Source organism: Dermacentor silvarum, chromosome 9, assembly GCF_013339745.2.
Source record: "Dermacentor silvarum isolate Dsil-2018 chromosome 9, BIME_Dsil_1.4, whole genome shotgun sequence".
Classification (NCBI taxonomy): domain Eukaryota; kingdom Metazoa; phylum Arthropoda; class Arachnida; order Ixodida; family Ixodidae; genus Dermacentor; species Dermacentor silvarum.
The window spans coordinates 140,028,911-140,055,217 of NC_051162.1; the positions used below are offsets into that span (position 1 = coordinate 140,028,911).

The window sequence follows — 26,307 nt, forward strand, 5'->3', positions numbered from 1 at the left end:
GCATAAAGCGTGGTGGTCCGTAACGATGGTGAAATGGCGGCCGTGGAGATAAGGGCGAAACTTCTGTATCGACCAAACAATAGCCAGGCACTCCTGCTCAGTGATCGTATAGTTCTTTTCGGAAGCGCTGAGTACACGGCTGGCGTATGCAATGACTCTCTCTCGCGAAGAGTTGTCGCGTTGCAGAAGAACAGCACCTATACCGCGGCCGCTAGCGTCTGTGTGTAGGAGAGTCGGTGCGGCCTCATCAAAATGGCAAAGCACAGGTGCAGAGGTGAGGGCGTCCTTCAAGCGTGCAAATGCCAATTCGCATTCCTGTGACCACAGAAAGGGTACACCGGAAGCTAGTAGCTTGTGTAATGGAGCTGCGATGGAGGCAAAGTTCTGGATAAAGCGACGGAAATAAGAGGCGAGGCCAAGGAAACTGCGCAAGTTATTGGGTCTGTCAGGACGAGGAAAGCGAAGAACTGCAGCAGTCTTATCAGGGTCCGGCTGAATGCCATCCCTGCTCACGACATGACCCAGGATCTTAATGGCTTTGCTGGCGAAACGACATTTCTTGGTGTTCAGCTGAAGACCAGCGCGGGCGAGGCACGTCAAAACTTCATCCAAGCGTTGTAGGTGCTGATTAAATGTGGATGAAAAAAATGCGGTTGATCCCTCTTATATAGGAATCGGTATAGAACACGAAAGTGAAACGTGTCTTCACAGAAGTAGTGTAATGTTTATTGCACATTGATATATAATGTCTATTGGTGTTTTGTGGCTAAAGCGCCCTTAGGCGTTGATGCACCCACGCTGACGCCTGGTGGCACGTCTCCTCCATCACGACAACGTCGATGACCATGAGCAACCGTCGTGCATATGGAAGCTGCACTACGCTGCACACGCTAGCACAACGCGAAAGACGAAGCACGTAACTGACACACTAATACAACGCGCAAGACAAAGCACATAACTGAATCGTCACCGAGTCAAATCAGCGCGTACAGCGCGTCGTAATTGCAGCCTCCGCGATCAACTTCAGAAACATTTTCAGAGCTAATTGCGGAGGCCACGCTCCGCTGTGCTGAGTACGGTGAACGCCACCTAGGTGGCGTTGGTAGTGCTTCTTGATGCCAGCGTCCCTTCGAATGCTGGCATCGAGGCGTCGTAGTGCTGAGACCACCGAAGCGTTCACTGTCGGTGCGCGTTAGTGTCATAATGCAGTACTTCTCTTTTCTGCTCGTAGGCGGCGGCACCGCCCCGAGCAAGAGCGCGGGTACACGGAGGAGTGTTAAGCCCAGACCACACGTACGCTTGCGGACGCGCGTAAGCTCGCGTCTACGCGCCTTGCGGTTGCCGCGCCTAGCGAGGAATGGCGGTTTGCATCCACAAATACGCGCGACAGCGCGCGCCACTGGCTTCACTTGTTTACACCTTGGCAGACGCCACTTCGTATCAAAATGCTTCAAAATGCTTCAAAGTGCTTCAAAATGCTTCGATATCTATAAACGTAATTGTTATCTTTTTGGAGCTGTTAGATCAGCACGAAAAGTGAAGAAGAAGCACTTTCTTGCATGATATATTTCTGCTTAACTGAGAGTTGAATGTACCGCGCCGTCGCTGCGTAGCCATATGCGCCGACGCGAGGCAGCGAGGCAGCCCAGGCGCGCGATAACTGAGAGGAGCTGATCACCGAGATCGCGCCGCGTTTCGACGCGTACGAGCCGTGACGCACCGTCTGCGCATGCGTGGGCGTGCGGACGCGAGCTTGCGCGCGTTTGCAAGCGTACGTGTGGTCTGGGCTTTAGATATATAAGGCGCGTCTGTGTAGCTCTCTGCAAATGCGTTTGTGGCGCAATGGGTTAAACGCTCGGCGATCTATCGTCGCGGACCGAGAGGTCGTGGGTTCGATTTCCAAATTTTGCATGTTTGTGGAACTTTTTCTTCTGGTTTCTTTCTTTGTATTATGTTCTATGACGTATTTCCGTGACGGAAATACGTCAGTGAAGTCTTGGTGGACCCCGGCATAAAACACTTTCGTGTTAAAATGACAATGTCGTCCAGATAACACAGGCAGGTCTTGCACTTCAGGCCACGCAACACGGTGTCAATCATGCGCTCAAAAGTCGCAGCCGCGTTGCAGAGCCCGAAAGGCATTACGTTGAACTCGTACAGTCCATCGGGGATTGCGAACGCCGTTTTTTCTTTATCGTCTTCGTGCATGGGGATTTGCCAATAGCCGGAACGCAGATCCAGGCTGGAAAAGTATTCCGCACCTTGGAGGGAATCAAGGGCGTCATCAATGCGCGGCATAGGGTAGACGTCTTTTCGAGTTATCTTGTTGAGCGCCCGGTAATCGACGCAAAAGCGCACGGAGCCATCTTTTTTGCGGACCAAGACAACAGGAGACGACCAAGAACTAGCCGAGGGACGAATTACCTTGCGTTCCAGCATGTCTGCGACGTTGTCTTCGATGATTTTCCGCTCGGCTAGAGACACACGGTATGGGCGGCGCCGTACGATAGATGTTTTGTCTGTCAGAATGCGGTGCTCTGCAACGGTTGTTTGGCCCAACGTTGACGAATACACGTCGAAAGAATTGGCGTGCTTTTTCAACAAAGCCAGCAGCTGTTGCGTCTGCGCGGGTTTCAAGTCAGTGCTGATGACTGCTGTAAGGGCGGCGGCCGAAGAAGAATCACCAGAAGATGGGTCCCCAGAAGAGACTGGTGTAAGTGGCAAGACGCAGACAGGCTCCAGATCGGCGATGGATGCAACGGTTGTGCCTTGCGGAAGGAGGATTTTTTCTGGAGTTGCGTTCGTGGCAGTGACCAGTGCAGATCCATTGTGGAATCGAACAACTCCTGATGTAAATGTTATGCCTTTAGTAAGGCAACGTGAAGAAGGGAACACCAAGACGTCACCATGGTCAATGTTGTCGGATAGGAGAGTAACTAGTTGGATTTGTCCTGGGAGTAGTTCCGTATCTTCCGCAGCGGTCAGGTGAAGTGGCGTGTGGGTTTCTTCGCCAAGCAAGTGTTCGGTGTCGGTAAGGTGTATCACACGCTGCCCACAACAAATAGCAGCAGAGGCAGAAGATAGAAAATCCCATCCCAAAATCAGCTGGTGAGAGCACGGGTATAGCACAGCAAACTGTATGTGATGGAGAATGTCATCGATAAGTACACGCGCAGTACAGAAGGCAGCAGGTCGAAAAGTTGTCGCAGTTTCACCTGAAAGGCGAAGCATCAATTGCGATAGCAAATTTGTAGAGAGCTATACGGGTAATGATATTAGCTTTATCAGCTGTATAAACTTGGACATGCAGCAGCACCGGCAACGCGCAGAACTGTTGTCGACGCCGTCGGTGTTTTGCCCGCGTTCGCTCAAAATGCGTGCGGCGTTGGTGACTGTTGCCGGAGCCTCTGATATAAATAGGCACTTGGTGCCGCAGCTAAACGTCGCCTCCCTTCCCTCCCCCTTCCTTCCCTCCCCCACGGCCTCTCGCGCATCGGAAGAAGGCGCGTTTGCTCCACACATATGGTGATTGTAAAGGAGGAAAGAGACGCCTACTTCTGCAGCCCTTAAGCAAGCACGGCGCGGAACGCGCGTTTGTTCTCCGCCGTGCGTTCAATCCCCGTGAAAGAGCGCGTCCCTCGCGCCCTTTCACTCGCACATACAGCGTTCGGCGGCGCGCGGTCACGATTTCATCTCCATTGACGTCATACGGAACCTCACGGCGACGGCGACGGCGACGGCGACGCCGACGCCGACGGCGACGCCGACGGCAGAAATCTGCTTTTGAGTGTCCATATAATTGCTATCGCAATAATAGTGTTCCCTTCGGCTGCAACCAGCGTGGGACCATCGTAAGGCGTCATAACTTTCTTCAGACGGGAACACAAATGAACATTCATAACCGACAAAGCCGCACCAGTATCCACTAAAGCATCCACGGGCACCCCTTCAACGTACACACGAATCATATTGGATGGGCGCGCTGGAGGAATTTCAGTCTTGTGTGTGTATGCAGTTTTTCCTCCGGAAACTACATCGCTTAGTTTTCCGCGCGAACGGTAGAGGTAAGGGAGGCAGGCCTAAGTGGTGACGATGAGCGGCGGTAGGGTGATGGAGAACGGCGTCTGGCCGAACGGTAAGCGCCTCGTGCATCATGTGATGCAGGCGGAGATGGAGAGCGCTGCGAAGGTGAAGAGTAACGCCGCCCTTGGTAAGAGGCCCCACTGTAAAAATCGCGTTCACACATATCGTAGCCCCGACGCTCGTCTTGCTGGCGCTTGCGGCAAAAGCGTGATATGTGGCCGTGATAGCCACAATAATAGCACGTAGGACGAGACGGACGCCAAGGGGGGTAGTAGGGGGTGTTCGGTGTACCGTGTGACAGGGAGGTCAGATGGGCCGATGAAGGCTCTGGCGGTGATGACGGGAAGTGAACCGTGGGCGCAGTAGCAACCGACGCGTAAGTTGGTAGCGGCAACGGAGAAGTGACGTGGCCGACAGGCTTGGCAGCAACTTGCGCGTATGTCGGTCGTGCGGTAGTTGGTAATGCTTGAGGGACAGGAGCTTGTGCTGGCACAGCGCAGGTCAAGGACGCCAGTTCTTCCCTGATAACGTCACGCAATGACGCACCAAAAGGTTGGCTCGGATACGTTGAAGGTGAGGTTAACCCCATCGATTGTAACTCTTCGCGTATGAGCGTGCGTATCAGTGTACGTAGGTCATGGTCCCCCGTAGAATGGGCATCGTCAATGTCGGGCTGTAGGCGGACAGACTCGAGCTCATCGAGGCGCTGACAAGTGATTACGACGTCAGCAACGGTAGCCGGATTCTTAGTGGCGAGTGCATTGAAGGCAAGAGTTCCAATGCCTTTGAGAATGTGGCGTACCCTGTCCGACTCCGACATTGAAGAATTCACACGTCGGCAGAGTGCAAGGACGTCCTCGATGTAGGAGGTGTACGACTCACCCAGGTGTTGTTTGCGAGCATCGAGGCTTTTCTTGGCTAGAGTGGACCGAACAGCCGGTGTGCCGAACACTTCACGAAGCTGGTGCTTGAAGAGAGTCCAGTCGGTCAATACGGGCTCGTGGTTAAAGAACCACGTCTTCGCCACGCCAGACAGATAGAAGGAGACATGGCCTAGTTTATTAACATCATCCCAGTGATTGGCGGAACTGACTCGCTCATAATCGTCCAGCCAGTCTTCGACATCCTCTCCGCGAAGACCAGCGAAGAGATGGGGGTCACGCTGGGCGCTGTTGATGATAAAGGAAGGAGGCACTTGCGATGTCGGAATGGAGGCAATAGGGGCGCCAGGCAGCACGTCCTGCGGCATGCTAGCTGACGGTGGGCGCAAGCGGCGACCTGAACGAAACTCCAGGAGGCAGACCGGACGGCCAGAGGACGTAGGACCGAAGAGCACACTTCACCACTTGTGACATCTCGGTTGGAACGACGTTTATTAGGCCCGGGAGCTCGTCAGCGAAGCAGCGCAGCACACAGGCGATGATGATGAACACATATACAGACGAAGAGGAGGATAGGAAAAAGTGCGAGAAAGATGATGATAACATACAAATGAGGAAGATGTGCGTAATAAACGCCCACACTATTTACAATATATACAAGAGCGGCAACGATACATAAACGAGATGGCTGTCGAGGCCGATTCCACCTCTACACGTCATATCGTCTTATTCTGACTGGCGCCACTCTTGATTGCGCCGTAACAATGTGCTCCGACATATGGTTATGGAAATGACGAGGAATTCATATGGAAACGTTTGTAACTTTGCCGGGGGACTACAGGCAACATGGACGATATATTGCGGAAATGCTTATCACACGGAAAATCGGTAGAAGGCATTTGGAGTGACGGATATTTTTCTCTACTAGACATAGCTCACCTATCATTATATAGGTATAGGTAGATTTTGTATCTGTGAACGAAAGCTGACGAAATAATTTCCGCAATTCTCCACACTTGCAGGAACCCGTTCTATTTAAATATGATTCTGTCGTGCACCTCACATGGTATTTACATAGTGCTAAGGTCGATGGCCATGAATCAGCATCTTTTTCTGATAGCAAAAAATTCGGGGACGCATTTCAGATTTATCACAAAAGGTTCGTGACAAAAAATTAATATTTGAAATGTAGGCTTGGGGGTCAATATATTTGGAGTGACTACGGCAATTAACCCATGGCCCTCAGTCCCCAGCGGCTGCGGAGCACCTGACCAAGGCGGCGGTCAGACCTGCTACGCGGCAGAGGGTGCTAAGAATCTCTGGGTCCGCACAGGCCGCCAATGGAAACTGAACCTGGCAACGTTCAACACGCGCACCATCTCGAGTGAGGCTAGCTTAGCAGGACTGTTTGAAGAATTATCAGGCATTGCCTGGGATATTATTGGCCTTAGTGAGGTTAGAAGAACTGGTGAGGCTTACACAGACTGACAAATGGCCACGTCCTCTGCTACAGAGGTCTTCCAGATAAGAGAGATTACGGGGTAGGATTTCTAGTCCATAACAACATAGCGGGCAAGATTGAAGAATTCTACAGCATTAATGAGAGGGTAGCAGTCGTCGTAATAAAGCTGAATAGGAGGTACAAAATGAAGGTAGTACAAGCCTACGCCGCAACCTCTAATCACGATGATGAAGAAATACAACAGTTTTATGAAGATGTTGAATTAGCAATGAGAAAGGTGCAAACTCGGTATACTGTAGTCCTGGCGACTTCAATGCAAAAGTGGGGAAAAAGCAGGTTAGTGAGCAAGCTATTGGCAACTACGGCATCAATTCTTGGAATGCAAGAGGAGAGATGCTAGTAGAATTCGCGGAAAGGAATAGACTCCGAATAATGAATACTTTCTTCAGGAAGCGCAGCAAAAGGAAGTGGACCTGGAAAAGCCCTAATGGAGAAACAAGGAATGAAATAGATTTCATACTCTCTGCCGATCCCAGCATAGTGCAGGATGTAGAAGTTTTAGGTAAAGTATAAAGTGCAGTGACCATAGGTTAGTGAGGTCTAGGATTTCTCTCAATTTGAAGAGAGAAAGAGTGAAATTAGTCAAGAGGAAACAAGCCAACCTATAGGTAGTAAGGGTAAAAGCAGACCAATTCAGGCTGGTACTCCCAAACAAATATGCAGCTTTAGAAAAGGAAGATAAAGACTAACATAGATATAATGAATGAAACCGTAACTAGGTTGATCTCAGAAGCAGCATTGAAGTGGGAGGTAAGGCACCAAGGCAACCAGTAGGGAAGCTCTCCCAAGAAACAAAGGACCTAATAAAGAAACGACAAAACATGAAAGTGTCCACCTCAAGAGATCAGATAGAATTCGCTGAACTGTCAAAACTGAGCAACAAGAAGAAAGTAAGGGAAATTCGAAATTATAAAGTGGGAAAGATTGAGGAAGCCGTAAAATATGGACGCAGCATTAAATCAGTAAGAAGAAAGCTTGGCATAGGACAAGGCAAGATGTATGCGCTGAAAGATAAGCATGGTAATACGTATCATCAGCGATTTCGATGACATAGTAAAAGCAGCAGAAGAATTCTATACTGACCTGTACAGTGCCCAAAACAGCCAAGCTACTTTCATTCGAAATAGTGATGAACCAGATACAGAGGCTCCTTTTACAACTAGTGTTGAAGTTAGAAGGGCCTTGAAAGACATGACCAGGGGAAAAGCTACTGGATAAGATGGATTAACAGTAGATTTAATCAAAGATGGAGGAGATATCGTGCTTGAAATGCTTGCGGTCCTTTATATGCAATGCCTCACAACTTCAAGTGTACCAGAGAGCTGGAAGAACGCCAACATTATACTAATCCATAAGAAGGGAAACGTTAAAGAATTGAATAATTATAGACCCATTAGCTTGCTTTCAGTATTGTATAATATATTCACCAAGATAATTTCCAATAGAATCAGGGCAACACTTGACTTTACAACACAGAACAGGCTGGCTTCAGGAAGGGATATTCTACGATGGATCATATCCATGTCATCAATCAGCTAATCGAGAAATCTGCGGAGTACAATCAACCTCTCTATATGACTTTCATAGATTATGGAAAGGCATTTTACTCAGTAGAGATACCATCAGTCATGGAGGCATTGCGTAATCAAGGAGTACAGAAGGCATACGTGAATATCTTAGCAAATATCTACAAGGATTCCACAGCTGCCTTGGTTCTCTACAAGAAAAGTAGGAAGTTACCTATCAAGAAAGGGGTCAGGCAAGGAGACACAATGTCTCCAATGCTATTCATTGCATGCTTAGAAGAAGTATTCAAGCTCTTATAGTGGGACGGCTTAGGAGTGAGGATCAAGGGCAAATATCTCAGCAATCTTCGGTTTGCAGATGACATTGTCCTATTCAGCAACAATGGACACGAATTACAGCAAATGATTGAAGACCTTAATAGAGAAAGTGTAAGAATTGGGTTGAAGATGAATATGCAAAAGAAAAAAATAATGTTCAATAGCCTGGCAAGGAAACAAGAATTCAGGATCGCCAGTCAGCCTCTAGAGTCTGTGAAGGAGTACGTTTATCTAGGTCAATTACTCACAGGGGACCCTGATCATGAGAAATAAATTTACAGAAGAATAAAATTGGGTTGGAGTGCATACGGCAGGCATTGCCAAATCCTAACTGGGAGCTTACAACCGTCGTTGAAAAGAAAAGTGTACAATCATTGCATTCTTCCGGTGCTAACATCAAGGGCAGAAACTTGAAGGTTAACAAAGAAGCTGGAGAACAAGTTAAGGACCGCACAAAGTGATGGAACAAAAAATCTTAGGACTAACGTAAGAGACAGGAAGAGAGCGGTGTGGATCAGAGAACAAACGGGGATAGCCGATATTCCAGTTGACATTAAGCGGAAGATATGGAGCTGGGCAGGCCACGTAATGCGTAGGATGGATAACCGGTGGACCATTAGGGTTACAGAATGGATACCAAGAGAAGGGAAGCACAGTCGAGGTCGGCAGAAAACCAGATGGGGTGATGAAGTTAGGAAATTTGCAGGCGCAAGTTGGAATACGCTAGCGCAATACAGGGGTAATTGGAGATAGCAGGGAGAACCTTTCGTCCTGCAGTGGACATAAAATATAGGCTGATGATGATGATGATATTTAGAGTGTCCGAGTATGTGTAACATCATACAACTGATAGCATACCACGAGGAAGGAAGGAAAGGCAGGGAGGTTAACCTGTTCAGCACAGCCGGTTTGCTACCCTACACATGGGAGCGGGATGAGGGGTAATGAAAGATGGGGAGGAGAGAGAGAGCACATAACACAGTACACTCATCGTCAGTCACAGTCCGCCACTTTTGCGTGGTACGTGACATCACTGTCACAGCCGCTTGTCCAAGCCGGTTTCTTTTAAAAGCCTAAGTAGTCCCTTCGTCGCCTTCAGCTATCATGTCTTCTGTCGACGACACGTGAGAATCGTTTCAATTGACATTGATCTATTGTCAAGGTGCGCTAGAACGGACGGCAGGGGCTGTCTCGGAACAATATGTTCAGGACAGTCGCATAGAATGTGTTCTAGCCTCTCCTCGCAAAGTCAGGCATTGCAAAAAGCGTTGTCGGCCATGCCAATGAGAAATGAATAAGATTTAGTGAATGCCACCCCTCGCCATAAGCGATAAAGCATAGTGGCCTCTCTTCGGTGGAGTCCAGTTGGCATACAGAGATGCATCAAAGAGGGCAGGTGGTATTGACGATTGCTCCGGTTGGTATGGCTGCTTGGAGTGTACCATAGAGAGAGCGTGATCTCCTGTCCAAGCACTCGAAGTCTGTTGGCTGCGTCGGACCCTGAGAGTGGTATGTCGTCAAGAGCTGCCCGAGCGGCATTATCGGCGTCTTCGTTCCCTATGACGCCGCAGTGAGTTGGAAAGTGACTTGCTGTTGCAGGAAAGAAATGGCGTTTGAATGGCGCTGAAGGTGGCAGAAAGTTACCGAATTATCAAGATGTGTGTGGAATGGTCTATACGTTAGCTGCATTAACTTTACTGTAAACTTGCTTGGGCATGAGCACAAGCCGATCAGCAACGATTGCACAACAGCTGCTTCTCATACTTTTCAGGCTCGTTTCTATGACAAAAACCGGCGACCCGTGTTTCTAGTGACCCCTGGACTTCTGGGTCTGCTGGTGAATGCCTCGTCAAGGGTGGAACCCGTCCTGGTGCCCGCTCTCGCGAAACCTCTACTGCGGGCCATGCTTACGGACCGGCAGCCGGAGACATTCTCGGACGCTGTACCGCCAGCCCGAATTCTGAACAAGCTGTCACACTGCTTTACGACATGGCTCACCGTCAGTCAGGCCTTTGAGTCGGGAAGTGGCAGCGGAGCTCCTGGTCCTGGAGCCGCTCTTTCAGCTCTACAGGTATATGTCCATTGATCATGTCACTTGTATGTGCGTAATAATGCGATTGGCATTCTTAGATTACTTCGGTCGATTTGTGTCTATAAATCTAGCTTAATTGAGCCTTTTAACGACGGTTTGCATTATTTACGAAATACTCTTGAAAAAGCTTTCCAGGGCTGCGAAGATTCTCGTACCTCGTTAGTTCGTACCCGCCTCCCACAGTTTCCCAAGCACTGCAGCCCGACGTCTTAGCGATGCGCCACGAACGTTCCCGGGCCGTGAGGGATTATTTCTGCGTTGGCACACACCGGCGCCTTGGTCACTACTCCATTTGGAAGGAATGTCAATAAATCGTCATCATGATCATCATCGAAGCGCGAGAAATTAGCCGGCTCATACATGGCGCGTTTCGGTGGTGGAAATACAGTGCGTCGCTTCATTGAGTGAATGCCAATCGCATTAACGTCGGCAGTTGCCGTGAGATGGATTCTGTCCGAAATGCCAATGCCTTAACTATTGCGAGGGTCAATGTAGACAAAAGTGTAGGTGTGTGATCTGTGAAAAGCCGGTCGCGTCGCAGAGATCGGGTGGACGTGGAATATCTAGCGGAAGACAGGGGTAAGTGGAGATCACAGGGAGAGGCCTTCGTCCTGCAGTGGACATGAATAGGCTGATGATGATGATGATGATGACTTTGTTCCTCGAAGAGGCAACAGGTGTGTCGATTGAGCTCCTCAACTACACTTTGCCATGTGGTGACGCAATTTAAAAACATGGATCCGGGACTTCACAGAGGTGAGACGTCATGCTAAGGGATTTCTCTCGCATTAGGCGCTATTTCATCATATATATATATATATATATATATATATATATATATATTATTTTTCATTTCACCATTCTATATTGTTACAACACGACCATTTCGTGTGACTCCACAGTGGAAGCGATATCTGTGTTAGCTATGATGTGATCTGCCTGCACCGGCAGTGCTGGTGATGAGATGATTGTCGGACACTTTTTGCAACCTTGCACGCCCGTACGACAACGCGTACTGGAAAATTTAATTTAAAGCCGCGTTTAGCGCACAGTGCCTAAATCCTCCGTATCATACTGTGGCTTCATAATTGGCTATTTTGACTGCAGCATTTCATTTCCTTATTGTAAAGCAGACACTTGCCACTTAAAAACAAAATAAAATAATGCCGGCCGATGCTTCGGGGCCCATGCGTGTCCCGTTTACACGAGGGACCCGCATGGACTTCGAGACATCAATATTATTCTATTGTATTTTCAGTTAGTGAGTGTACATCGTATTTTAATTATGTCCCTTTCTTGTCAGACGGGTTTCCGTCTAAAACTGGACTATTTGTCTTTCCGCGGCATCGCTCAAATTAACTGTGGCCGAAGGACCGCTCAATTCGACATTCAGTGTTTTTTTTTTTTTTCACAGATGTTACAGGCGCAGTGTTATGACCCAAAGAAAGTACACATGAAGGCTCAGTGTGACAATAAGTCACTCGGTGGCTTAATGAACGAATGAATCAATCAAGCAATCAATTATTATTTTTCTCTGCAGCAAGCGGCTGGCCAAATCCATTGGAACCGACACCGTTCTGCATGCCAGCTACACGAACCAGCAGCTTTTCTTCCTTCTCTGGGCACACGGTCTCTGCGGTGAACCGAACGGGCGTGTCCTCGTCAACGTCGTGGCGCGGAGCTATCCCCGCTTCGACCAAACCTTCCGATGCCCGGCAGGCAAGGTCATGGCCCACGAAGAAATCTGTTCTCTCAGTAAACAAGCGTAATTGAGAGAACAGTGCTTTCGTGGCACCCGGTGTCGAACGTTGTCGTCGCTCGGCGACGGACGCCACAAGGTGTCCGCCGCTGTGCTACCACTTCTGAGGGTCGGAACCTCATAGCGATAAACGAGTACAGCGCGAACTTTCAATAAAATCTGTGTCATGTCATGCATGCATTTGTTTTCCCATCGGCAAGACGAGTGAACAGAACGGTGCATGTCTTCATAGTGATCAAACCATCAAAATAAAAAGAATATGGCTGCGGCTTAGCTCAGCTATCCCTGGATATGCAAATCGAAAGCTTGGTTTAGCCTGGTTAAGTCTTGGTTTCACTTGGTTAAGGTTTGACTAGTTAAACAACGTTGTGGTCTCTCTTCCGGTGTTTTTCGAGCCGAACGGCGTGCTCTTCCTCAGTCTCCGACGCCAACTTAGCGCGCTTGGCATTCCGGACATTCTCCAGTGAAGCAGCTCGCCGGGCGATATCCGCGGGGTGGTCAGACGCCGCTTGCAGACGAGGGCTCAAAGCCTCCCGGTCCCACGCAACCCACAGATAAAACGACCCGGCCTCGCTCTCATCCATGGCCAAGCTCGCATTGACTAGGCGAGCGCGGCGCTCCTCTTTAGCCCCAACCACAGACACGCTTCGCCACGCGTCGGCACGCGCCAATGCGTCAAATGCGTCAAAAGCGTCAGTCGCGAACGGGGTGACGTGTGCCGACGCGCGGAGATTTTGCCAGCTCCCGATGCTAGAAAATCAGCGACGCGAGCCGACGCGACGCCGGCGTCCACCAATCAGAGGCTGCAAACCGTCGCCGGTTTCCACCAATCAAAGGCCGCGAAGCCTCTGGCTGCTACGCCTGATGATGGCCGCCGATTCGAAGGCGCCGACACCAACGATCGTCCGAGTGCTTCGGACGCACGACGCGCGCGACAGTGGGCCTCTTCGATTATCATGTCCCTGACAGTCCCGGAATGCCCGAGGCAGTGCTTTCTCCCAATGAGCGTTGCGTGTGTAGCTTCTCGGACAGTCCGCGACTGTCAGAGAGGGATAATCGAAGAGGCCCAGTGTTTCTTAAATACAGTGTTGGGATACTAGGCCGACAACGACACGACCGACGACCGCGGGGGGTGGAAGTGCGACGAGAATTCGTGCCGCGTTCGAACGACGCCTACCGAACTCAACCTGCAGGCCCGCTGGGTTCCGTCTATCTCAATGCGATCCGTCTGCTAAAACATCCAACCAAATCACGATTGCGGCAACGTCTGTGCTTTTGTATGTATATTTTCTTGTGCTCGAAACGAATGGAAACATGTTTTCCAAGTGAGAAGTCTGGATAATCAACACTCGTCTACCGCCGATGTTGTTTACATTACGCGTAGGCCTAGCGCATCCGTCGAGTTCGACCGGCGGTGAACGAGCCCAGCTGCGAAACTCTGCCAAAGGAAATGAAATTTCAGTTACATTTTGCGCTGCTGTAATTTGAAATATGACACTCCTGACTTCGTGTGGTGTGTGGTGTGGTGTAAGTGAACCAGTGTGGAACTTCAGGTGGTGAACCCCGTGGCGTTTTTCGTGTGTGAATTATGTGGTCTCAGGTGACTCGGGTTTAACGGGCGAGCTCTGCGCCGTTTCCAGCGGCAAAGATAATTTGCGAAAGCGAAAGACACTAGTAGCCGAACAACGGGAAGTACGCGTATACAACTTCAAGCATGCCGTCCGTTTAGCTGAGAGTGCACTCTTCGATTCGGCATGTGAAATCTAGTTCAGTACAAGTTCACAGTACTCTTTCACACACTTCTTTCAAGTGCAGGTGTCTTATGGGCTAGTTGGGGTTAAATCGCTCGTGCAGCGCTCAAGAACGCTGACACACTGAAGGAAACGTGACACAGCACTGTCATGTTTGAGTCTTTCTGTTCTAATTGTACTTGAGCACTTGAAAAAAAATGATCTCTTTGCAATATGTGCACCGTGTGCAATGTATAGGAGGACCTGCATCATACAATACTTATGCATGCTGCTGCCAGGATTGCTATACAGAGCTTTCTCTCCACCCCCTTGGCCATTAGGACACCCCTTCCTTGCGACCGTACTGAACCGGCACTCCTGTGCATTGTGCACCGTCGACTTCCCAGTTGTTGCCCTGTATGTGCGTGTGACGTGCTCTGGAAGTGAGCAAGCGTGTTTGTGTGTGGGTGTGTGTGTGTGAGCGAGCGCGTCATCTAGAGCAAATTCCTGCTCTAGATGGCTGACTATCAGACGCTCTAGCTTACAGGCATGAGCCTTATTTTTTCAGCCTGGCGAGCTGTCCAGAATGCCATATTACTGCTAAGATTATTATTATTATTATTATTATTATTATTATTATTATTATTATTATTATTATTATTATTATTATTATTATTATTATTATTATTATTATTATTATTATTATTATTATTATTATTATAATGATCCCTCCAACCACAATGATGGTGTTGAAGCCAGCATGACACATAATTCAAAATATTTCTGGAGCTTCGTGCGCTGTCATTCTTCTAAAGAGAGCGCCAAAGAGGTGTGTTCTTGATGAAAATGGTGGTCTTGAACACTGTTGATGCCTTTGCAGAACATTTCTGTTGTGTATATGGTGTAAACGGTGCTTCAAGTAGCTTTCTTTCACAGCCTGGCACAGTGTTTATGCTATCAGTTAATGAAAACCTTGTTTTCAAGTGTATGAAGTGCCTCAAACCTTCCCTTTCCTGTGGTGTTGATGGTATTCCTCCCACACTGCTTAAGACGTATGGAAGCGTCCCTGTTGTCCCAAGCATCTTCCATAGTTCCCTAAAGTCTAGCATATTTTCTAGCACTTGGAAGGTAGCATGGATATTGCCCGTGCACAAATCGGGTGCCAGGAGTGCAGTTACTACCTACCGGCCTATATCTATCTGCTCCATTGAGTCAAAAGTGTTTGAATCGGTATTGCACTCCCCGATTTGTGTTAGTGCTAAGAAAATTTTAATAGGTGGACTAGCATGGCTTTGTATGCGGACGACTTAAGTATATTTAAGTCTGTCAATAGTGTCCACGACTGCATTGAGCTCCAAAAAGACATTTTCTCAATCTCAAGTTGGTGCAGAAACAATAATGCTACTCTTAAATGCTTCCAAAACTATGATGTTAAGTTACACGCGCAAAACACACCATATCCAATTTTCATACGCCCTTCGGGATGCTCCACTGCCCAGGGTCGATGAAATCAAAGATTTTGGTATGTGCTTTGACAAAACACTAAGCTTCTGTTCACACATTAAATATGCACAACATGCCCTTCACGCTCTTGGAATTGTATGTCGTATATTGCATGATGACCACTCACCTGTTCTGTTTCTGAAATCGTATGCTGCTGTGTGCCTTCCACTACTAGAGTATGTCTCTGTAGATTAAGGTGCAACGTGCAAATCTAATTCTGACAGCACTGAACGCGTCCAGAATAAATTCATATCTGTCTTCAAGCACCAATTTTGCCACTCTGGCGAACGTAGTCCAGCCCTGTCAAATCTACCTAAGGTAACTCACACCTTTATACTCTCTTAAACCTCACCCCTTCGATTATTAAGTTATTACTCACTCAATCAAGACTTATTAAATAAGACCTTTTCGTTCCTGTATAAGGTGGTCCATGGCATTATACTTTCCCAAAGCTGCGCAATTTGTCGTGCTGCAACAGTATACCAGGTAACATTCCGCATTCTCTGTCTGGCCTTGTTCCATTAAAGACTGTCCTATATATGGCTCGACTCTAAAAAAACATAATAAGAATTGTGCCTGCATTGACATATTTCAGAGTTTATTTCCTATGTATTGTGTATATGTAGATAGTCATGTTGTATGATTAACTGCAGTTACGCTTCCTTCTTTTCTTTTTCCCTAATTGTTTCTCTATCTCGCGTTGTTTTGTCTTCCACATTTGTGTTCTCTGTACATTTCGTCTCGCATATTGCTTTTTAAGTGCACCAGTACGAAGGCCCTCTAGCTGTTCCTGGGCCCTATAATAAACATTTCATTGATTGGTTATTGTTATTGTAGTATGAAATTGATTTTTATATATGTACTAGTATATTAGTTTAGTTCAGTAGCTTTTGTGTGATATTGTTATAGTTTGACAGTTGTTTAAAGCATCAGTTCAGTGTAATAAAACACTGTTTGCTTGATCATATGCATTGTGCCATTAATTTCTTCTGAGGTTTAATAACGGTTGGCCACCATGTCCAATGTTGCGCAATAAAATAATATGGCACAGCAATTGTAACATGCCTCACAGAGCAAATTGAATGTCTTTCTCGAAACATCATTGTAGGCTGAAAACAATAAACAAACTGGTATTTCTTTTTTTGTGTGTTGACTTGAAGTGTATAAATTTAAAAAGTAACCTGTTTACATATATTTTTCATATTATGCAAATGAGCTGCCCCATACATTTGAATAAGTGCTTCAATAGTACGACTTGCCAAAGGGCAATGAAATACACGTGTTAGAACCCTCCGATTCTCCGTTTTTAGTATTTGAGGGAATGTTATTTCATGAATGTCGAGAAAGACAAACTTCACATGTTGAAAGCAGTTACAGAAAACATTTCTAGCTATGCACTCAATGTGAAAGGCCTCCCGATGCGGTGTTGATGCTTCAAAACAACCTAGAAAAATTAAATGTTCCATGGGAAACGATTAGACAGAAACAAGAATCTGGAGACAAGCTACGAAATTGGTAAATTTTAGCTGTTCTAAATGCCTCTTTGTGAGTGCCACAAGTGTTTGCAATTCTTTTTTGTGTGTGTGCTGATTTTCTCAGTACCCACTTACGCGTTTCTTTCATGCACCAACAAGCATAATTATATTAATAATACAGATTTTTCAATGATACTTTGCAAGCCTAATTATTACGTAGTTGACTGCTGCAACGAACTACAAAAAAAGAAAAGAGATCGTACGAGAGCTATTGATGTGACATGTCATGCTCGTGCAGGTCGTGCAAAGTGATCTTGCAGACGACAACGCGAACGCAATCAGCTGATGTCGATAGCTTGTGCAGTTACGTTACTTCAAGGAAACCATTGCGGCAGGCGTACATTCATTAATCAAACGTGTTTTTATATCTAAAATAGCTCATATAGATCATTAACTTATTGTTTCAAGCGGAGTTTACAGCAGGCTATTTTAGGCCGCACTTGGACGGTTGAAGACAGAATGGTCAAGCAACAGTGCACCGCAGCCGAGGAGCGAGTGTCGGCGCGCGTCAGAGCTTGTATCATGTGGTTGCGCGCCCTTTTCCTCCAGCCGACGCGAAGCGACGCGCTCGCTTGTCGGCGCGCGCTGACGCGTGGCGAAGCGTGCCTGTGGTTGGGGCTTTAGTCAGGCACGCGGCGAGTCGCATGGTCAGGCGGCGACCCAGTTGCAGAGAGCGCATGCAAACCGGTGGCGGCGGCGGCGGCGGCTAGTGCACGCGGCGGCGGACGAAGCTCGGCGGCGTTGCCAAGGCTACGGCGCAGCTGCGGTCAAATGAAGGTCAAATTGCTGGCGATGGCGAAACTCGGCTGGACAAGGTTAGTAAAGCTTCGCTTTAAAAACTCTTGGTAATATTGGTACAGATATTTGTACAGCTGCGGCACCAAATGCCTAATTATATAAAAGCGTTGCGAGGCGAGAAGGTGGTAAAGTCTTCCGACGCTGCTCGACGAGTGACCCGTTCTGATCTCGTCGAAAACCTCCGAGCCGCCCCCAGAGGCACCGGCAACAGTCACCAACGCCGCGCGCGTTCGGTGTGAACGCGGGCAAAACGCCGACGGCGTCGACAACAGTTTTGTGCGTTGCTGGTGCTGCTGCATGTCCAAGTTTATACATCTGACAAAACCACTATCCTTACTCCGTAAAGCTCTCTACTAATTTGCTATCGCAATTGATGCTTAGCCTTTAGGGTGAAACTGCGACATTTATTTTATTTTTACGCCGAGGTTTTCCAGATACGTGTTATGTGTGTCTTTCACAATGTTTTTGTCAAGAGAGGTTCATTGAAATGCGGCACATACCCACTGACACATAACCAGTTACCCAAGTAGCCGTCAAAGTGGTTTATTCAAGAGTAGCACATGCTCAGTGCCAAAATACCTAGTCACCCATGTCGGCGTGTAAAGTTTCATTAAAGTGCAGCACATACACAGTGTCACGTATTAAGTGACGCAAGTTGATCCGACGGCTGTTTGCAAACATGGCACCCTCGGCACAGCTACCCATTAGACTATAGACCACCCAGCTATCAGCAAGATTGTCAGAGACTTAGACCGCCAGATCGATTTTTTTTAACTGCGTGAAGTTGCCAATGAATGGTAATCGCACAAAACGTCACACCAAAGTAACCACCCTCAGTAGTGCCGCAGTTCACTCACAGAGCTTAAACCAGTGCAATGTCTATGGAGGTGATGTTCTCGATGGTCGCGGTCATCTTACGGTTGTGTGATATAGGTACTGGCAGCTTCCACTTCGGCTGTTCAGAGACCGCTAAACGTTACATCATCAATAATATGTGCTTCATTATCTCAAGAAATTAGGCGCAGACAATATTTATCAATATATGGAGGTGATCACTACATCTGGCGTTATCAACGACAGCCCAAGAGGAGAGTGATATTCCTGAGCTAGCAAATGTTAAATCTAAGACAGTGCGCGACTGATATTGTCATCAACAAATTTCAAGCGTAGAAGAAGATGGTTATGTTGAACCTGCAAAATATGACACGTACCCATAGTGGAAGATGGGCCAAGAATCGGGTGGTTTGTATGCAGACATTGATGTAGCAACAAATGGAGGACTGGAAACAAGTATAACATGGCACAAAAGACAATTGTTTAATTCAGAATCAAGCCAGAAAAAATGAATGGTAGCATGCGAAAGAAGTAAGAACAAGAAATAAGTTATTGATGGTTCTTTTTTTTTCTTTTAATACCAAAGCTGTGGTTTTATAATCGCCATCGCAAAGCCAGTGGACTGGTGCTGCATCCTGCTGCATTGGTGACAGTTGCGGTAGAGTCTTGCTCACTCCTGGAAGGACTACGAGAACCCAGGCGCCTTCAGGTGCGCCATGCTTGGTCTTCTCGTCCTGTTGCTGGCCTTCGCTGCGAGCGCTAAAGAAAGCGAAGCAGCTCACGCCCGTCACTGGCGCAACTACCTCAACAGCCTGCTCGTGCAGCTCGCCCAGGTAGGCACAGAGAAATGTACGCGTTGTCGAGCAAAGTAAATGTTTTTTAATGCGGAAGCGTTACATGGCCCATGAAGCGGAAAATCCGGCGCAGCTGTCGGCCTTGGCGTGACCACGATGTCTGAAAAGGCTATGAACCCTTTACCTTTGATTGTAGTTGAGCCCACGAATTTGTATGATAATTAAGGCGAGGCTGATGAAGCCACAGGTAATTAGGATATTGTTAATTAAGGCACTCGAACCCACGACCTTTTGTGGGGAGTCGAACCCACGTCCTTGCGTTGTGCGCACCTTGTGACGAACACCAAGGGTCACGCCGCGGCGCTTCTGCTTACGTGGCCGCATGAGTCACGTGACTACGCCAGTGGCGCCACCAGAAGTTGCCGGGCTTCTGATTACGTGACCGCAATGGTTTCGCATTCATCCACGTAGAGATAACTAACTGTCCCTTCAATTATTTTTTAGGTTATGTTGTGCAGAGCACGTATACACTTTTGTATGAGCTAGGCTTGACCTTGAACAGCGCCCATCTTTGCCGAAGCAGCAACCGCAGGTAACAAACTTATGTAGAACGTTTCGCGTGGGCGCACAGCATTTTTTAATGACGCTTCTCAAACGCAATGTGATGATAGCGCCGAGCTGACCGGTGTGGTAGGCCTTGGACCAGGCCGGCGCGGGCGCTACAGCAAGCAAGAACGAAGCGTAAACTGCGGGCGGGATCGAACATTCTTTGATTGACCATTCTATACTTGCAGTATGATAGATGATGAAGTCACGGCGATCTGGAGAAACATGGGACTGCTACTGAAACACTGGCGGTTGTGAGACCCAAATTACGTGTTCATGTATACATACGACGGTGGACTTATGGATACATGCATGTCCATACGACATTTTCATTACCATTTTTTTACAGAGCAGCCAGTGACTGAAACGGGCCTTGGAACATTACCCCTATCAGCTCTCAAATACCATTTTTCTGACGCTTTATGTAATCACTTGCATTGTTGAACATCTGTTTTATTGCTGTATATACATGCATAACCTGTTTGCTACTTATGTTCACATACACTATGCCTGTATCGCCTTGTGTATAAATCTTTAGCATATCGGCATGATTTATGTACCCACCTTTTATGTAATACCCCTCTGATTAGGTGTCTTTAAACTAATAAAATGAAATGCAATGAATATTGATGGAGACGGGTAACTAGCATGACACAGACAGCGTGCAACAAACTGCCTATGACAGTTCTCAACTGAGCTACTAGATGGTCCAGCAAGCCCTATTTACTGCTTGCAAACCCCCCATCAGGCAGATCCACAGTCAAGGTTGGTGATTTTTGTTTTAATAAAGGCTCATTCACACTATGCCGACACGACACCGCCTTTGGTCTGGCGACTGTTGGCGACAGCACTTTACGGGACGGAAAACGCTGTGGCCCAACGCTTTCAATGAAGGAAAACGCTCTCGCCAACAGTCAGCAGAGCAAAGTCGGTGTCGCGTCGGCCTATATATAGTGTGAATGAGCCTTAAGTAACAATTCTGTTCTCGCTTCGTTCAGGAACCACCGCAGCCCGACCTGCGGCACGAGCTCTGGAAGGACATGTTCTCTCACCGCGTTCGGTCTTTCCTCGTTGGCGACCAGTACGAAAGTCAGGGCGGACTCGCAGCGAGAACGGACCCAGATTACAGCTACGGAGACGACGAGAACCCTGGCGGCGAGGGAGTCGTCGACTTTGCAGGTCGCGGCATGCCCAACGACGACCGGCTGAACGAGGCGTGGAGGCAGCACGTCGGAGACGTCCTGCTCGCCAGGCCGGCGCTCGTTCAGCGTCATTGGCACTCAACCAGGACGTCGCCATCCACCTCCGCCGTGGAAGTATTCTCGCCCTACAACCGCCGCACTACGAAGCGGACTACAACCAAGGTGCGATTGCGGGGTCCACTTATAATCATTCGTGTGCGAGTTCCGAACGGACTGCACTTATGCATTGTCTTCCAATACAGACATATATGTATAGAGTGACCATATAAAGCCAACGGATGATGAAGCGAAGGAAATAACTTTGGAAATTAGCGGTGGTTGAAATTGAAATATTAATTACGGGAGAAAATAATCTCAATGAAAAGAAAACTTCCCGCCGGTGGGAGCAGGCGGCAATTTATCATGCAGAATTAGGTTTGAGGATGAACTGCGCAGTGAATGGTAGTATACCGGATGTTCAAAATGAAGCCTTCCGAAATTTTTAAGAATAGCCTGTGGCAGGTGGCATAATTCTTATCGTTGAGCTACGTTATTCGAAGAGGTGGACATTAGTAGCACGAGAAATAGAAACACATATTCAACTAATTAACAAAAATTGACCAATGGACCAGGCGCCTTCAGGTGTGCCATGCTTGGTCTTCTCGTCCTGTTGCTGGCCTTCGCTGCGAGCACTCAAGACAGCGAAGCAGCTCACGCCCGTCACTGGCGCAACTACCTCAACATAATTACGTTACGACACATATTCCAAAATACGACTTGTAGTCGGTGAGCTCGTCAGGCGTATCCACTTGGAATGAATTGCCAGAATGGCACCAGCTTGGAGATATGCGGGATCAAACTCGCCGTAAAAATGCAGTTGTTTCACTTAATTTTTTACCAAAATGCTGTTTTATACATTGAAGCACAAAAGTAAATGGATCGCCCATGTATTTCGTCCCACACTCTGGGAAATAATATCTCGAAACTGGTGTCATCCTGAAAAATCATTTCAAGTGGATGCGTTTTGCAAACTCACCGGCTACAATTCGTAAATTGCAATATGTGTCGTAAGGTAATTATTTAAGAAGTTCATTAGTCATTTTTGTTAATTAGTTAGAAAATGTGTTTCGATTTCTCGTGCTACTAATGTCCGCCTCTTCGAATAACCCAGCTCAACATTAAGAATTATGCTAGTTGCCCCAGACGATTTTTAAAACTTCCGTAAAGCTTAATTTTGAACACCTGGTACTTTAATTTCACTATGTCTCCATGGAACCACATACATGTCATTTTTGTGCCTGTGTGAGACTACCATTAGCTGTCAAATACGTTCTACAATTATAGCTGCTATACGGTTATTATCAACCTTTCTCTAAGAAAAGTGGTCTTCCCAAAGGAATGGTGGAAAATAGTGTTACGTGGATTCGTTGCAATGGCATCCTGTCAGGAGACGCCTTCAGGCTGGCCCTAGCTGACCGAACTTTCAAGACCGAGTTGGCGCGTAACAAATGCCGATGCGTGTGCCACATCCTGAATTCGAAAACGAAAGTAACTTAAAGCAGCTGATATTGTTATTGTGTCCGTAAAGGTTTATAAATTACAGGTACGGTAGAAGCTCAGTCTCTGGTCCTGAAAAAGAACAAAAAACGCCGAGGGGACCTTTTATCACAAGGAATTAGATTTAATGTATTTACTTCAGACAATGGTGGCTAACATGGTGAAAATTCGCCAGGGAATAAAAAATGACGTTATTCTATAATACTAATAAAGTTAATCAGATTTTATGTTTGTACCATGCCAGAAATCTATATAGGGCCAATTACAACATAATAAATGAAAGAACATGAGATCTTTCAAATAGTGCAAGATATTTATGCTGATGAGGATGAAAACTGGGCGAGTGAGTATTGAGTCAGGGGATATTTGGGATGGACATGAAGATATTTATCTTGCTAAGCTCTTGCTTACGATACATCTTTCATGAAAAACGATAAATGACCGCGGTTTTAAATCTTCTTTAATATGCGATCATCATGCTCAGGCTATTTGAGCTCACAGCAGGAAAATGAACTTTCCCGGTGATCTCCAGTTTAGTAACAGGAATAAGAGATTAAGAAATTTGCAAATATTTGCACGAGTTTATGACGGAATAAACAGCACTCAGTCTTGTAATTTCACCATGCTTGATTATTTGGGTAGCGACAGCTACTGATAACGGCAGTTTCCTGGCATTATGCCTCGTGCCACTGTGCTGCCTAAATCTTGTAATCAATGTCAAAGTGATGCCGATTCAATCATCACCATCATCAGCCCATTTTATAGATTGAGCCAGTAAGAGAGCATATCCCAACGTTCTTCAGTTTACCCTCTCCTACGTCAGCTTACTGCATACTATGCCACCAAATTTCCGAATCTCATCACGCCACCTAATCATCTGCCCTTCTCGGCTGCACCTCGGACCTAACAAATAGTAATTATATTTTGTATTTCACAACTTTTTTTTCTTTTTTTGACTTTTGCGCAGCTGCTGAACTCAAACTCCAGCTACTCGCCACACATGCATCGGTTCCTGGATGTCATCAACGCGCACGGCGCCGCCCGCCATCTGCGAGAACCCGCTCCGCAGACTCCGCAGTTTTGCCGATGCTCGGCCCGGGAGAACGAAACCGGAAACGGAAGTTCGCTGCACGACCAGGCGATGACGTCAATAACGACGCGGCAGCCGCCGCTGCTACTGGTCGTTCCTGGATTGATGGTGGCGCCGCGTGGCGGCCCTTTCGCCATCGTCCGTGAAATCGAGGCCACCAACATCAGCGACGTGCAGCAGCCGCCGAATGTGGCGCATGGTGCGGCTTCGCCTTCGCCACCTTGGCCGGAGATGCCCAAGGGCAAGCTACATAGACGTCGATTGCGATTCGTCTTGCTTCTGGTGACGTTGCTCTTTGTGCTGTCTTCCCTGGTGGCCTACTACGTGCGTTCTTTCCTGGCCAGGTACAGGAGAGAATACGAGATTATAAGAAACGCCCAGTTTTTGTGACCCCGTGATGCAGCGTCCAGTTGGTGGTGGCAGTGACTAGGGACAGAAATATTTTGACAACTCTTGCAGTGCTTGCTGCTTATAATTGGTCGCGGAATCCTTTGCCCGCCAAGTGCTTAACGTTCGATTACCGATATCACTCTTTGTATTCGATTGATTGTCTTGTTCTGCGCGCACATTGTATTACAGCCTTTGCTGATTGTGAGAGTGAATTGAAGTGGTTTATTTCTGGAAAAAAAAGTCCGCAAGATAATAAAGCTTCCTTCGCACATGCCGTAGAGAATGATCATGAGCGAAAGTACCATCACTGAAATTCCTACAATTAACTACCTGAATGGTATTGCTACTGTTCAAAGTCACAGGTATACGCTTAAATCACGCGAGGGCTTCGCAGTTATACCCGCTACCATATGCAGCAGTGACGCCCAGATGAAAATCTCAACAGAAGAGCGACGCACAGCTGTCCTCGTGGCCATTTTTTGATAGTGGGGTGTGTTGTGCTGTAGGCGGAATGAAGTAGATTTTGTTGCAGCAATGACAAACGGAAACTTCTGTCTTAATAGTCACATCGTCTTGTTCGGACCTCTGCTGCCGTGATTATAGCAAACATGGCGATTGCGAAAAGACCTCACGCTTACGACAGGACCTTTGTCGCATTTTTGGTCATTTTATACGGACTGTTACAACTCACGAAAGGATGTTGCCGCGACATTGAGTCCTTTGGCTTCTAACGAAGACAATCAGCTTTAATAATATTGCCCAATATTTGACACTATAATACGACGCAATGCCCACTGCCGTCATTACTACATTTTATTGATTCAGAGCTGATGGCTAAAAGGGCAATCTTCGAAGACAATCGGCTGAAAATCGTTGTTCCTTCTCGACACCTTCGTCCAACAAGTGCGAACGTACACCTTCGTCCAATATGAAAGCGAACACCTCATCTGTGTTGAAACCCCTATTTTTGCTAACGTGCCACTCAGATCCTCACTCACTGCTATTTGTTATGTTTTTTTTTGCTTTTTTTGTTTTTACTGTTTAGGAATCCTGCTCATGCAACCTTACCTCATTACTAGCAAACACAAAGCAAATTTACCGGCTTTGAACACAAATCCGACGTTCCCTTTCATATTCGGCGACGCTGCATGTATTACACCTACGACAGCTTCAATGAAGTATATCCATACGTAGTATGTCTTATCCACATTAGAGGCGTGGATGAGTGTGGGATTTGGAACATTCATGTCAATTTTTGTACTCTATGGCCCTTCTCATTTTAAATGCACATAATTATTTAGCTTACAGGTAGACCAGTAGCAAACATTGTATCACTGCGCTAAGGATTTGAAGTGATTCCGGCTGTTTTCGACTAAGATTGAGGCAAGGGTAGGAGTAAGTTATCCTTTATTCACGGAGAGTTAGTTTATTTTCTCTTCAATTTATTTCTGTTCAATTCATTTCAATTCAAGATTGAACAACTTTTGCTAAATTATTAAGCACGCTTTACGTTCCTAACAAAGCTATCGTGCATATGCGCCGCAGAAATCTTGTTCTACTGGTCATTCAGATGAACATGATTGGTATCAAAACAATAATTGACATCAATGCATTGTTGCAAACGAGCTGTCAGACGAAGCGCCATCTACGTAGCGTAGCACTGGTGATTTATCATATGCTTGATTGAGCAACTTCTTGGCTATGGCATCGCACACGAGGTTCCCTTAAAATCAGTCCTGTTGATAGGCTTGAAGCAAATTTGCGTCCTTGACCAGCGCGTAGAAGAGCGAGGTGTCTCGCTTCATCAGCTCCCTCGGTGAGTCGCTCTCTGCGATTCCGCCACTGTCCAGGACGATCACCCTGCGTCGTTGCCAGGAAACACCAAGACCAAGTTCGTTACTGACTGCGGTATGCAATATACAACGATGTGATTTTTCATTGTACCAGCTCAGAATCGTTCACCTGATTTGCCCGGACATTTAACTGCCGACAGGTTCCGAACAGCTTCCATTCCGATGCCGAAGCGTGCCTATGATTCTTTTTTTTTTTTTTTGAGCGAGGTGAAAGCAACAATGACATACGTTTTATTGAACTATGTGCACCAATAT

At 47.1% G+C, this 26,307-nt stretch overlaps 2 protein-coding genes across 2 annotated transcripts in view; both read right to left on the reverse strand.

Moving 5' to 3' along the window:
* Positions 1-26,307, reverse strand: part of LOC125939913 (multidrug resistance-associated protein 1-like) — a 168,776-nt gene that overhangs the window by 42,694 nt on the left and 99,775 nt on the right. The gene's annotated exons all lie outside the window — the stretch shown is intronic.
* LOC119463945 (multidrug resistance-associated protein 1-like) overlaps positions 24,107-26,307 on the reverse strand; it is an 81,223-nt gene continuing 79,022 nt past the window's right edge. Inside the window, 1 exon segment of the mRNA XM_049655835.1 lies at positions 24,107-26,059. Coding sequence (XP_049511792.1) covers positions 25,930-26,059 — 130 coding nt within the window. The 3' untranslated portion in view covers positions 24,107-25,929.